This window comes from Cynocephalus volans, chromosome 2, assembly GCF_027409185.1.
Source record: "Cynocephalus volans isolate mCynVol1 chromosome 2, mCynVol1.pri, whole genome shotgun sequence".
NCBI lineage: Eukaryota > Metazoa > Chordata > Mammalia > Dermoptera > Cynocephalidae > Cynocephalus > Cynocephalus volans.
The window spans coordinates 61,597,135-61,612,486 of NC_084461.1; the positions used below are offsets into that span (position 1 = coordinate 61,597,135).

The 15,352-nt window shown below is 34.6% G+C and overlaps 1 protein-coding gene across 3 annotated transcripts; it reads right to left on the minus strand.

The window, feature by feature from the left end:
* Positions 1–944: 944 nt before the first annotated feature.
* On the minus strand, positions 945–15,304 carry ANKRA2 (ankyrin repeat family A member 2). 3 transcript variants are annotated; one of them, XM_063085865.1, is made up of 9 exons: positions 14,794–15,304; positions 12,289–12,677; positions 11,449–11,607; positions 9,178–9,243; positions 7,172–7,269; positions 6,542–6,667; positions 6,165–6,231; positions 5,555–5,635; positions 945–1,426 (listed from the first exon to the last, which is right to left on the minus strand). In XM_063085865.1, exons 2-9 carry the CDS (start codon positions 12,575–12,577, stop codon positions 1,380–1,382), a joined length of 933 nt encoding a protein of 310 aa, XP_062941935.1. In that variant the 5' UTR covers positions 12,578–12,677; positions 14,794–15,304; the 3' UTR covers positions 945–1,379. The 3 variants fall into 3 exon arrangements, with proteins under 3 accessions (XP_062941935.1, XP_062941934.1, XP_062941933.1); XM_063085864.1 differs by lacking the exon at positions 945–1,426 and adding an exon at positions 4,679–4,925 and having other exon boundaries at positions 14,921–15,304; XM_063085863.1 differs by lacking the exon at positions 945–1,426 and adding an exon at positions 4,679–4,925.
* Positions 15,305–15,352: the final 48 nt, after the last annotated feature.

Sequence of the window (15,352 nt, forward strand, 5' to 3'; positions counted from 1 at the left end):
TTTTGGCAAATTTCTCTCAGTTATGATGACCACGTATACAAGGTGCTTTAAGAGAAAATAAAGGAGCTTTCAAAACTTTAACAAATTTTACATTAATGCAAAGCTAGAATTTTGTTTTCTCTCTGTTAAAATGATAAATTGATCTTAGAGCTCTTACCCAGTGGCAGTAAAAAGTTATTCTTTACCTTTTGTGTAATGTGTACAGATAGCAGAAATTGGAGAAAAATGCAAAGATGATTTTTTTGTTTCTTTTTTTGTTTGTTTTCCAGCTCCTACTTATTAGTGAGAACATGTGGTATTTCTCTTTCTGGCTTATTTCACTTAACATAATTTTCTCTAAGTTCATCCATGTTGCTGCGAATGGCAGAATTTTGTTCCTCAAAGATGATTTTTGATCAAAAGAAGTCTGGTCTTGTTAGGTTCGGCCTGATTATTTACGTACATGCACCAGAATAGTTTCTCTGCTTTGTGTTGACTTATCACACCCTTGATTATTTAAAAAATAAGTAAAAAGCAAAGTTTCCTCAGTAGTAGAAGCGCTAAGTTTCTTATAATTGTGCTGTCTTCTTCTATGTTGATCTAAAAAATATTTTATTGTCATTTTGATTAAATAGGTAACCAACTTTTATTTCTCAGCAGTCATGCTACATTTAAATAGTGTCTAAATCTTCTCTGGTAACTTTTTAAAATTTTGCCTCCCAAGATCAGATTCTAAATTTAGAAAAGAGCTATTTCCAGGATATCTTGTATACTTACAACTATCTTTGAGATTTCCTAGAGGGCTCTTGGAAGACTACAAAGATTATTTCACTTTAAAAAAGGAGGGATGCTGGAAACAATCAGGTTTATATGGTGTTTTCCATATTTCTCAATTAGCTCAATACTAATAAAAGAACAGCATGAATAGAATTGTCAAGTCAGAAACAACATTTAGCCTTCCCGAGGTTAAGTTTGTATGGGTAAAATGCTATTATAAATATTTAAGATATTGTACATTTTATGGAAAGGCCCTGGAGATTTGTTCTTACCCTCGGGGGAAATATTGGTCAATTTTTTATGAAATAATTATGTAGAGTTCCACAATAGAGAATTTTACTTTCCTCCTTTCACTAATGACAGTCATTCAGTTTCATTATCATTTCTGCTTTTATCAGATGCTTGTCTGAAGATTCTCCTCTAAGCTTAAAGCCTCTAAGTGTCAGAGCCTTGTAGAAAGCGTTGTAGAAAAGAGAGCTAGAGTATCATCTATTCTTGACCACTGGTACTAAAATAATAGACTCTTGGGTACAGGATTCTTGGCTGACATCGCTTAAACACCTTTCAACTGTACCAGTAGACTGAGTCAGAATTTATGGATTCCAAGATTCCAAAGATTTCCTTCAGTCCAGACGTACTTTTACGGCAGCACACTTCTTGTCCCAAGATCCTGAGAAATAAGAATTAATTACAAAGGACTGACTGAATGGAAGAGGGAAATTTTTATTATGGTTGTTTGTGTGGAATATCATTTTGCTTTTGATGTTTTATTTTTTATGGATACACAAGGAAGCCCTTCCTCTTTCATCTTAAACAATCTCTGACCTTCAAGTTAATTGACTGTGTAAGTAAACTAAAATGAAACATTGTAAAATAGTATCTGATTCTCACTGACTTCCTCAGGATTCAGAAACACTTTTAGTGAGACTCCTTACTTGCCATGACAAAATAGTTATTTGCACAGGTTCAATAAGAATCTGTCCTTCTTTTTACCAAGATATTACTGGACAAATAGATTGCTCAACCAAAGCCATACCCAGAGGGTCATAATTGAAATGATGCTCCTAATCAGAATAAGAAGTTTAAGTTAAGGAACAAGGGGTTGACTATATGTGGAGCCAAAGTCCTCCTCTCAAACTGGCCTTGGTGCTTGCCTCCATGTCCCAGGCTTACCAGTGGTGAGGAAGGTCACTTCCTTAAAAGCCAGGGACTTTAGCAAATTTTGCAGACAGATTTCAAGAAGAGAAGAAATTGTACTGATGTACTGACACTGTAGGTAAAATCTGGTACAGTTTCTTGGGCTTTGGGCCCTAGCCTTGGGATAGAGGAGCAAATAATGGGGGCTTTTAAAAGTCTGAGATTCTTTATGAAAGCTTCTGAATATAAGGATAATTATTTTTGGCCTTAGTAGTTGCCTAATAACCTAGGGCTCCAGATTTTGCAAAGAAAATTGAGGCCTGTATAGTTGAACTGCTACATATATATAAATAATCAGGCCAAACCTGACAAAACCAGCCTTCCTGTGATCAAGAATCATCTTTGAATGTTATTTATGATTCCAAGGTGAGAGACTGTCAGAAAAATTGTCTGAAACTTAAAAACAAAAAAACAAGAGAGGCACATCCTTTCAATTTCAAACTGGGGAGAAAGCCATCCAGTGGAAAAGATAACTTCAAAGGTTATGGTTTATGGCTTTGTTGGACATTAACCAGATTTACATCTAACTCAGCAATATTACACTAACATTGCCTAGAGTACCTGGCTTTTCTAATGCTCTTGGAATAAGTTTTGATGTCATGCTGGTTCCCTTGCTAATTGAATAAATAAAATCTTTGACAGGTGTTCATTTTATATTTACATGAGAATAATGGTTTTTAACCATTTGAAAATTATTCTTTATCAGTGTATTTCACACTGTGGTGGTAATGACTCCCAATACTAGGCAGTGAGTCTTGATGGCAGGACAGTGTCTACAGCGTCTGGTACCTAACTCCATATAAATATCTGGGCAATCCATAAACACTACCTAAATGGTATTAGATTTTAAAATATATATATATTTATTTATTAATATATATTTTTTACATTCTAAGATGTTGCAGAGCAGTTGCGGGTTAGAGGGAGAAGGAAAGGGGGAGGGAAATAGGGTAGAAGGAGGAAGGAGGGAGGGTGTGGTCGAGACCTGTGGCACCCCCTCATTCTGGCAGGGGAGACCAGGGGGCTTCCAGCGGCAGCTTGGTCATTCCTGGGCTGGATGCAGATGTCAGGGGGGTGTGGCCGAAGCCCTTGGCCATGGTATTTGATTTTTAAAAGAGGAGTTTTATAACTGACCCTTAAATATCATTCCTGTCATTTTCGTTAACTTGTATTAGTGTCTGTTTCTTACGGAAATTTTCTAGGGTATATTATCAGGGAACTGAGGCTAAATGGTGGCAGAACTGGAAATTGGACTGTCCTTAAAGAAAGATATTCTCTGAGATCTGTTGGTTGTCAACCGTTGAGTCAGACTAGGGGTGAAGTGGTTATTCTATATTTAATTCCAGCATCGGTTGTTTGGTTGCTCTTTAGTAGGGAAAAGTATTTGCAAGCAATAATTAGCATGATGTGCCCAAATGGATCATTAGATTTTGTTGCTGTTTAATATGAACAGGAACAAACACTTCATGGATAAGTACCATTAATAAGAAAAGGAGCCAAATGGAAGGGTAAATTGTTTTAGGTTTAGGTTATTTATGGTTTTTAAATCCATCAATAGTGCTAGGAAATCAATTTAAAGTATACAGTGTATCTTACTGACAGTGGGGAGACACTAGCACCATTTTCACATACTATTTAGATTGCATTTGGAATGAACATCTATTGTTTTTCTTTTTCCCCTGGTTTTCCTTTAGGCAGCCTTTGCCTCCTGCATTCCACGTGGTCTGGGAGCAATGGCAGACATTGTTAATCACTCATCCCCTTCTTCCATTAACTCCGTATAGTGGTACATTTATATGCCATGCTAAACAGATTTCTGCTTCCTGAGAATTTAAATCCTGAGCAGAAGGATAAAGGCATTTAAAACTAAACATTATAATAAGAGCATCCAAAATGACTGGCCATGGTTTCCTGACTGAGATCCCTAGCCTACTTTCATTCCTTGGGACTGCCTGCTCATTCAGCTTTTCCTAACATTCTGTCTCTTTCCATTAATTCCCTTTTGCTTAAATCAGCCAGATCAAGTTTATGTGGCTTACAACCAAAATATAACTGGTAAAATATCTATTTTCCAGATGAAGTGATTTAAGTCAAGTGCTACACTCGGTGGTCAAATCAATGTCTAGCCCATGGCTCTCTCTTCTAGACTTTGGTGAAACATGAGTTTATAGCACCTCTCTAGTAGTATTAAAGAGCATTTCACTGTATTGAAGAATTGACTTTTCTTTCACAGAGGACTTTTCCTACTGAAAAACTTACTTACAAGAGAAGAATATTCTAAATAGACTACTAGAAATGGCAATCAATAAGTCTTTGTTGATTGACTGATTTGCTTTCAATTTATTTTAATTACATATATTGTTTGATCTAATGAAGTATCCTGGTAGGGCATAATGGTTAATCTAAAAATCCTGAAGAAACCCTTAATAATCTTAGATAATTAAAAAACTAGTATGAAAACTGACATAAAAAGTACTTTATTTACTTATAATACCACTTTGTAAACAATCACACTGTGCACTTTTTAAATTCAACAATAACAGCATTTTTAAAATGGGTTTATAGCAAACCCTATATAAAGTCAATGAGTTAATACAAGAATGAAGATGAATAGGGCAGAATAATTTCTGAAAATGTCAAATTACAACACTTGATACAAAGACAGATAACTATATGTACCATAAAAATTTACATACCATGAAACATTAATTTATACTTTTAAATATGCAGTAAAACATCTATAAAAAAAGCATCAACATTAAATTTATTATAAACCAGTGAATTACTCAGAGAAATATTTATTAAAACTTACTAAAAATCAGTAAATATTGCAACTGAGGTAAAAATTTATAAGTAAACAAAACTATCATTTGTAAAAGTAAATGGCAGGGCAGACAACATTTTTGATGACTATGTCTACTCCTTGATATTTTGAAGCAGCTTCAAAAAATGTGATTCAATAACCTGTTGAACTAGAACAGATAGGCATTCAATATCATACAAAATTTTAAAAAATATATCAAATTTAACTTAACATCCCCAATTTTTTCCTAAAATAAGGTTGTTTCTAGGTAGGATACACTCATAGTCTGAGGGCAACAGTGCAGGGCAATACTTAAAAAAACTTAAAATTTAGTCTGTCACTGACTTAGTAGTTGTCCAGGTTACTGGACTTTCTGTGTCTTCATCTCTACTGAAACTGAAGGAGATTCCAGAATACAAGGTTGTTCTAATGTTGTTCTATAAATAGTTTGATAAGAAACTATTAAATAAATCTTATTAAGTAGGTGTGCACTTCTTCTCCAGTAACTAATTATTTGGGTTGATGAAAAGTACAGTAACAAACTTGTTTCTAAACTATGTAGGAATTTGTTGACTTTGCCCCACAGTTAAAAGTACAAGGGTACTTCAAAAAGTTCGTGGGAAAATGGAATTGAAATATAATACAAATCTTTTCATAAACTTTTTTGAAGTGCCCTTGTATATGCTGGGAGTTAGGATAACATGTTTTATGACTCAAGTGGTAAAAATGATTTGGACCACTGGCTTATACTATTTACAGAGCTTTACTAAAATGAAACCCAAGTTCTAAAATACTTACCACTTCTGTAGCCCAGAGCTACAGCTAAATCCATAGAATTATATCCAGAGTCGGTTTCAATTGTTGGGTCAGCTCCATTTTCTATACCAAAATAGAAAAATCTACATAAATAAAATGAAAATGTGGATATGTTTATCTATTACTTTCTCATGTGCAAATAGCCGGGGCAGATTTTCAGCAAATTTGGAGGGTATTTTCAGGATGGTCTGATAAAGTACAGAATACATGGGGTATACAGAATTCACTTTGGTGTATTGCAGGGGAGCCACTTCAAACAAATAGACATGATCTAGAGTGGCTGAAACTCATCAACAACTGAAGACAGAACATATGCATAAAGACACTGTAGATGGAGAAAACACTGGATTCAAATGGGAACCCCCAAATGAAAGCCACAAGGATAAATCTCCAATTGCTGATGTGGTGTGTGACGGAGCTGTTTCTCATGTGGAAACTCAATGGTAGTAGGTGTTTGAGGGGTGAACAGCAGCAGGATCAATGTACTTAGCAATAGTTTCTGATTCTCCTAAGTAATACCAGGGGAGGCCAGGTTGAAAAAAGTAGTCTTCCCATGGCATTTTCTAAATAACTTTTACTTTTATCTGCTTACCTAAGAGCATCTTTACACATTTCACATGATTTCCATGTACAGCATAAAGCAAAGGTGTCCCTCCATTCTGTAAATGGAAAAGGTGATTGAGAGTTTTTCAGGGTAAGCAATATTCAAGTAATTTAATGCTGCTGTGAGGTTTTACTAAGAATTGGACATGTAAAAGTAGATTAACATCATTTTAACATTTTGTGCAGAATACTTAGATCAGAACTAAGAACTGAGTTTATGACATTAACTTTTTCTTCCAGATATTCAGTTAATTAAATTATTTAATTATTCTTCCATGTGTTTAATAACATTTATTATATCTTCCCCAAACCAAATAAATTTTAGAATTTGTTATCGTAATTTTAAATTCAGTATCGTAGACTCACCCAGTCATATTCATTCACATCAACTCCACAATCAAGCAGCATTTTGACAATATCTGTATAACCTTTACTACAGGCCAATGACAGTGCACTTTCTCGACCTTTTCCTAAAAGTTGGGGATCAGCACCCTGGTGTGGGAAGGGGAGATAAAAGCCTTTTCAATTAATTTAAACAAGAATATTGTTATTTCTGTCAGTAGTAATTACAGTTCAACACTTAAGTCAGGTAATGTAGAATTAATAAATAATGGAAACTTTATTTATGATGTCCTTGTTATCAAGATTGTTTGGATGCCTTCCTCCTACCTCCCCCTGTCTATCTTAATCCTAACTATGCTTTCACTCTGGAGTCAAGTCACAGCTCATCCATGAAGACTTCTCCTGCACAGCAGACAGTACTTTTGTTCCCGTTGCACTTAAGGGGGCTGGGCATCAAGTTATTTTTCACTGTTTCATGTATGATCAGTCTTGTCTTCCCAACTAGGTCCAAGTTCCACAAGAATATGAAAAGCATTAAAAAATTTTTTTGTATCCTCTGTCATATTTAGCTCTTTGGAGATACAAAAACTTTACTGAAGACTTAACTGAACTTATATAACTGTACATATACATTTTCTGAGGCATTTTCCTTACATTCTGAAGTAGAAACTCTACCACAGCTATTTGCCCGTGTGCTGCAGCCCACATCAGAGGAGTAAATCCTTCTTCATCCGTGTGATTGATAACATTTTCTAGTTAAAAGAAAAGCAATTTTTGTGATCTAATTTAACGACATATTGATATCACTATGAAAATACTAACATTCCAAAAAGTTGATTATATTACTCAGTGAAGTTCACTTTGTGCTGACTTTTGTTCCTGAAGTCCTATTATGTGCTATTGTAATTTGCCATCTGAATGTATTAAAGTGTGCCTCAATATACAAAGCTGAGTTCATACAGCATATTATTTAAAGTATAAAAGTACCAGACATGACATAATGCTAGTTACGAGGCAGTCAACAGAACACTGGTCTCAGAATCAGGAGACCAGAATTTGCATCCTGGCTCTGTCACTTTCCAGCAGTGTGATCCTGGGCGAGTCACTTAATTTCTCCACTACACTGAATACCTTCATCTCGATATGTAGTTGGGACAATCACGATAAAAATGAAATCGTATGATAGCCCTTAGAATTACATAAATATGTATTATTATAAAAACTCCAAAATCTTATTAAAGCTATCTTCCGCTCTATAGCTAACATTGCTGCCTGTGAATTTCACTTATTCTCATGGTTTGCTACTTAATATGTGAATGAAGATTGAGCCCCATTTTATTACCTAGATTTAGTCTACTAGTTACAAAGTCCACAGCTTTTTTCCCTAACCTTATTTCGTAGGTTGCAAATGAAATCTCCAAATATTTTTGAACAGAAATATAATGATTACATTAAGTCTTTCTTACAAAAGAATGACATGATTAAGAAAAAAATAAAACTTTGACCATGCTCCTATATTCAATAAACAATGTTGGGACAACTGGCTAACTTTATGAAAAATGAAAATAAAAGTAAAGCTCTATCTTCACTTCATTACACCAAAATATATTCCATATGAGTCAAAGATTGAAATTAAAAAAAGGAAACCACAGACGTTGTAGAATAAGAAATGGGTGAATTTATTTATAATATTGGAGTCAGAAATCCTTTCTAAGCAGGATATAAGACCCAGAAGTGACAAAGAAGAAAGTAAATTAACTACTTAAAAATGTTACGCCTTTGTCTGAAAACATCATAAAGAAAGTCAAAGGAAAAGTGACAAGCTGGAGAAAACTATATGCAACATAAACAATAAAAGCTAATTTCCTTAATTTAGATAGAGTTCATATACCAACATATAGCAGGCAGTTCACACAAAAGAAATTCAAATAGACCATAATTAAAAAACCTAAATGAAACTACTATGAGATACCATTTTTCACCCATCAGAGTAGCAAAAATTAGAGTCTGATATATCCCGTATCAATGAGAGTATGGGAAATAACTCTAGCTATGGTGTGAGGACAAACATCCAGCAATGTATATAAAAATTCTTACACTTTGACCCAGCAAATCTACTTGTGGAAATGTATGCTACGGATATACTTAAAAAGAATGCCAACAGTATTGATATTTAATAGCAACAAACTAGAATCAACCATCACCAGCGGTATGGCTTAAAAATAAAAAAAATAGTATATATATATGCAATACAATACAAAATTATGGAACTATTAAAAGTAACTAGATTTTCATGTGCTTACACAGAAAGCTCTCCAAATATTAAGTGTAAAAAGTAAAGTGCAACGTACTGTGTACAATATTTCCCCTCTTGTATAAATAACAACCATATACACATTCTCACATATTACCCATAATGTAAACAAAAATTTTCTGAAGATATAAAAAACGTATATGTTTTCTTTTGGAGAACAGAACATTGTGGTAAAGAAAGTTATAACCTTTATACTTTACTTTTTGTACTGTCCATTGGGTTAACTGGTGAGATTATGCAACTATTTGTTTTTGTCTTTATTCTTTCCAATATTAAAAAAAACAAACCAAATGTAATAAATTCTATTGAATTTGTTTTAAATAAATATTAAAAAATAGGCTATTACCTTGTTCAATACGAGTAGCCAGGTAGAGCATCTCTCCCTGAGCAGCCAACTGGTGAACAGACAAAGCTAAAACAATACCATAAAATGCTTCATGTATATCTGTAGGGTACACTTTCATCATCCCATCGTTCATGTTTGTGCCACAATTTTCTTTTCCCAAATAAAAACTATCACCATAAAAATTTAACTTAAAGTATATCCTAACATTACAAATACCCATCCTATAATTGAGAATTGACTCTTATATGTTCATTTAAAGTAATTCTGACATCTGCAAATCGTTATTATCAATGAGATTTATTCTGAAGAAATGGTTTAGGTACTTAATTTTTAAAATGCTATTTCTGTATCCAAACTTATGAGGAGGATAGGTCTAAAAGATACTCCTTTTGTCTTATTATTGACTCTATTCAAGTCCTAAATATTCTTATTTTAAAACTCCATGGGTTTTTCATTAGTAGGAGTGAGGAAAACTAGCCTTAAAAATAAAATCTTGCGTGTAGGCCTAGCTGTGGCTAATTAGCTGTGTGATCTTGGATAACCAATTAAACACTTTTTGTCTGTAACATGAGGGCTGTGAACCAGATGATCTCTAGGTATTTATTTTCAGCTCAAAAATTTTATGGTTGAACAGGCATTGTTCTATGAGAGTTCTCCTTAAAAATTAGTAGGACTTGATTGATTGTTGACTTCAGTGATATGACTGTATGGCCTTAATACAGAAAGGAAAGCAATTAGGAGGCATATACAAATTTATTTAAGTAAACTATTAATGGTCAATAGATGAGGTGAGAGTCCTAGAGGAATGCTCTTCCTGGCTTAACTGCTACAGCATGTGATTCAGAAATCAGGAGGGATTTAGTATTTCTAAAGTAAAGAGAGTGGGCTGGCCTGTTAGCTCACTTGGGAGAACTTGATGCTGACAACACCAAGGTCAAGGAAGGGTTTGGATCCCTATACCAGCCAGCGCCAAAAAAAAAAAAAAAAAAAGTAAAGATAAAGACTTCACCATGTATTAATATAAAGATACATTTATATTATATTCCCAAATACAGTTACTAACATCAAATTGCTAACTGGTTTTCTCTGATTAACGTATTCATACTGTACAGAATATTTTCTAGTTTAAATATGAAAACTTTAATTCATTTATTTCCTCTAGAATGATTCTACATTTTAAAAAATGTGGATTCAAAGTTTTTAAAAAGGTGGTTTCAAATTCATATTTTATATTCAAATTCAAAATTAGAGTACAAATCACTCAGCTTTTACTACAAAATCATCTGTTGATCAGTGATCTACTTAATAAGTAAATATGAGGCTTTGCACTTCAAGAACACAAAAATACTGATGTCTTAATTTGCAGAGTTCAAAATAACTCATTGTTTTTATAGATAAACTATAAAGATTTTAATAATATTTCAATCTGTATTTGTTCTCAACAAAGAAATATAAAACATGAAATATTTTAAAATGCAGTAATACAAGGGTTCTTCAAAAAGTTCCTGGAAAGATTTGTATTCTTTTAATTCTATTTTTCCATGAACTTTTTGAAGTATTCTCATAAATGAAAAAGTTTTAAGTTACTAAAACTACTAGAACATCACTTAAGCTTTCAGAAAGAGAATAAGCATTTATTTATTTAAAAATTTTCATTTTTAGTTGACAAATAATTGTATATATTTATGAACTGCAATGTGATGCTTTGATATGTGTTTACATTGTGAAATGATTAAATCAATCTAACAAATCCATCATCTCACATACTTATTTTTTTGTGGTGAAAACATTTAAAATCTATTCTTTTAGCAATTTTGAAATATATGATGCATCACTGTTTATTAAAGTCACCATTCTGTGCAATATGTCATCGAAGCTTATTCCTCTTGTCTAGCTGAACCTTTGTACCTTTGATCAAAATCTCCCCTTTTCCCATTCATTTCTCTCCCTCAGCTTCTGGTAACCACCACTGTATACTCTACTTCTGCCTTCTACTTTTTTATATTTCAATGTAAGATCCTGTGGTATTTGCTTTTCTGTGCTTGGTTTATTTACTTAGTTAGCATAATGTCCTCCAGGTTCATCAATGTTGTCGCAAATGACAGAATTCCCTTCTTATTTAAGGCTAAATAGCATTTCACTGTGTATATATACCACATTTTCTTTATCCAGAGAACATGCATTAGATGGAAATAGTGTTTCAAAGCCAAACTCCTGAAACAATTATATTAGTAATAAAAATATTTCAATACATCAGTAGCAAATACTTACAATTTGCTAATAGAGGTGTGGTAGAGACCTCATTTCCTCTGTGTTTGTTGGTTAAAGTAGTTGACTGTTTTATGGGTGAGAAATGTTTTGTTGTAGAGGGGGTGTAGACATGCCTTACTTGAATTCCCGGAGAAGGAGATGTATGGATATTGCATTCAGCTAAGTAAAAAAATGTAAACACAGTAAAACATTGTTTTAAGCTTATTTAAATGCTTATGGACAAAGCATTTCAATAAGAGTTCTATGTCAATGTCTATATTAAAAAAGAAATACATGAGGTATAATAGCTTCAACTCAACTGTTTATCAAGTGATACTAGTTTTGTCATAAAACTCTATACTACTATAGTAAAAATTCCAGAATAAAAAATGTATTAATCTTGAGCAATTTCATTCTAAGACATTAGTTTTATTATTCAGTAAATCTACAGCATTATGACAGACTTTACTATATTAAAGCAAAGGAAGCTACAGCAAATTAAATATTCATGGAACAGGGAATATTAAGCTAATTCATTTCTAAAAGACACAAGAATTTTTTTTCCCTGATCTTAAAATAAGGAACTTCATTAGAGAATTTGTAAATAAACAAAGGTTAGGAAAGAAATTTTTAAAAAATCAACATGTACTTCCTTTAAGCATTATATAACATGAAATTATTTAATTTTAGTTTCTGTGAGATTCTAGAAAATCATACTAAACATGACTTCCAAACTCTCTTCCCAAACTCAAAATCTCTTGATCAGAAGAAAAACAAAAACAAAAACAAAAAACCAAAAAACACACACCCAAGTAAACAAAACCAAAATCAAATGTAGATATTTATACCATAACTTTCAACCTTTAAATAGGACAGATGCCACCTCCAGGTCAGAGTTAACCTGATCTTGAATGTTTTTACTATCCTCTTCATTTAAGGACTTCACAAATCGAGAACACACATTCATATCGAATCGGTTAGGCAATATGAATTTCATTCCCATGGCAACACCCTGAGCTGATCCTTCTTCTGAATTTGGGTCCAGTGGATGTTCTATTTTAACGTCTGGCATGCCAGTTAGACTATAACTGCTGGGACACTCTTCCACTATCAGTTGGGCTCCAATATCCAGATTTGCTGATGTAGCCATAATTTTCACTGTAGACTCAATTAAAACATTTCTTCATGACTTCCTCTTGGTTTTATAGAGCAGTATCCAGTGTACTCTTGGAATCTGGATATTAAAAAATCTGCAAGAAAAAATTAGAAAATTAAAAGTATTGTATCAATTTAGGTAAAAGTACACAAAGTAGTCACTTTCAATCAGTACTCTTATGTGCACCTATAACCTAATAGAAAGTATACAATGTTCAGAAATTGAAAAACCTGGATACAAATCTAAACTTCACCATTTATTAGCTGCATGACCTGTACATGTTACTCAACTTCTCTTATGCCTGTCTCATTTGTAAAATAGGAATACCACCATTAACCTTACAGGATCCTGGTGAAAACCAAATGATATACAGTAACATTCTCATCTCTGCCACTACATTTCAACAAATTTTAGTTGTTTCTCCCCTTTCCTATACCTGAACATAGCCAAATGGATAAAAGATCAGGCTAACAATGAAAATAAACTTACATGTTAAAACTTTAAGCTCTTACCTGAGGTTTATTTTTAAAACACACTATGTTTATATAAGTGGCTCTCAGGTTGAATTTAACATATAATTCGTGTTGTATCCAAGTTTATTACTATTGTTATCTATAACATCTGTGATTCCTAGACAGTGAAAGACTTTACAAAGCTTTGGTTTTGATGAACTCAAGATTTATTTATCAGTTTTTGTTCAGATCAAGCATTAGCAACTTACTATACATTTTTATAAAAAATAAAGTGTGTAGATTATGGATTGGCTTCCCAAGATATGTAATTGTCCCAGATGTATATAATCACTTGAGACAGGAAGAAAATTAATAATATCCAGTTAATTTTTTCATGATAGGGTTTATTGGTTCTTAGAAATTTTGACAGGGTGCAAGGTGATTTAAAATTGGAATTAATAGAGAAAAATGCATTAGAATCACAGTGGGGCAGGGGCCGGCAAACCATAACATTTTACAGTTGACCACTGTTTACAGTTTTAAAAACATTTTCAAAGATTGATCCTTATAACAATCCTTTGAGTAGGCAGGACAGGTAATCACCGTGTGCACCCTAGAAAGGAGAAAAGGAAGTGCATGTATTATAAGAGACATATCCACTCTTTTGACTCCAGCACCCATGACCATTAAGACAAGCAGCAGCACTAAATTAATCCACTGGAGGAGAGTTTAAGAAGTAACACATGGTAAAAAAAAAAAAAAGTTAATACACTTTAGAGAAAAGAAGGAAACCGGAACAGAAAATTAGTTCAGTGATTCAAATGGAGATGTAAGTGCAATGCAGAGGTCCATGGGTCCTTAAAAGGAATTGCACAATATGAATTGTCTGGCCTGAGGGAAGAACCATCTCCCCAACCCTCTAACCCAGGGGTGGGCTAAGTGCATGTCCCCTGAGCTCTCTCAGCACCCTGCATATATCTGTACTTCAGCATTTACCATTGCCTTGAAAATTTCAATTTAAACTCCCACTAAATTGAAAACTCCTCTAGGATGGGGACCACTCTTACTAATCTTTGTACACAAAACAGTATTCGGTCCTAGAAGGTGCTCCATAAATGTTTCCTGGTCTGAACTTTAACAGTTTTTCCTTTTCTTTTCTACCCTGAAATGACCGAGAAATGCTCAACAAACATTTGCTGATTAGATCTGGCTTTCCATTCCCAACATTGCCACCAACTAACTGTGCAACCCTGGACAGATAAATCATATAAATTTTTTGAGATTTATTCATCTGTAAAATAAAGTGTTGAAATAGGCATTTTAATATTCTTTCCAGCTTTAAACAGCTTCCAAATTATAAATCAGAGTTTATAGACGATACTCGTCTTTGACGGGAGAACAGCAAGTTTGCTTGGCGGGGAGTGGTTGGAAACAGAACGTTTATCTTGGCACTACTCTAGAATGGAGAGGCAAAGTTGATTTGTAAGCCAAAATTTTGAAGAATAGGAGAGGGAGGGGAAAAAAGACTGAACAGAGGAAGCTGTGAGAAAAAAGGGGTAAGGCCAAAGATAGCTACGATCACTTCTGTCAGAGCGCAGGCATGAAGGGAGAGAGAGCCTCACGAGGTAGAGTGGGCAACTGTGCTAGCCCCAGTGAATGCTAATAACAGGAGCCCCTTCCTCGCTCCCACCCTGGTTCTCCATTATCCTGGAATTGTCCTACGAGAGGAAAGTGCTATGAAAACGAATGATGCCTCACTGGCGACAGGTGTCTCGGCGTCCCAGGACAGGAGCCCGCTGGAGGGGAGACGCTTGTAAGGAGGGAAGTCCGCTCTGTCGCCACCGGCTAGCTGTGCCGGAAAAATCCCAGGCTGAAACTCGCTCACCCGTGGTGAGCGGATCCCGGGGACAAGGGCAAGAGGCCGACCGAGTGGGCGCGCAGAACCTTGCGACCACCTTTGACAGCAGAGAGCGAGTCGGGCCTTTCCATCTGCGGTCACAGATTGAGCACAGGCCCCCAAGATCGGGCTTGTTTTGGCCACGACGTCACTTCCGATTTCTTCTTTCACCTTCTGGCAAAAAAACGTGCCGCATCAGGACTTCCAGGGTTTCTTTCTTCGTTCTTTTTTTTTTTTTTTTTTTTTTTTTAATGTCTTACGCTCTACGGTCCATCCTGCCCAAATACTACGGAGACAGGGTCATTTTAGTTGGCCGCTCTGGGTCACCAGCGCAGGCCTCAAGCTCTTCCGGCCACTCCTCCTCCTCCGGATCTCCTCGCCGCCTCTGCGACAACGGGCTGCGTGGGTCTCGTGAGTATG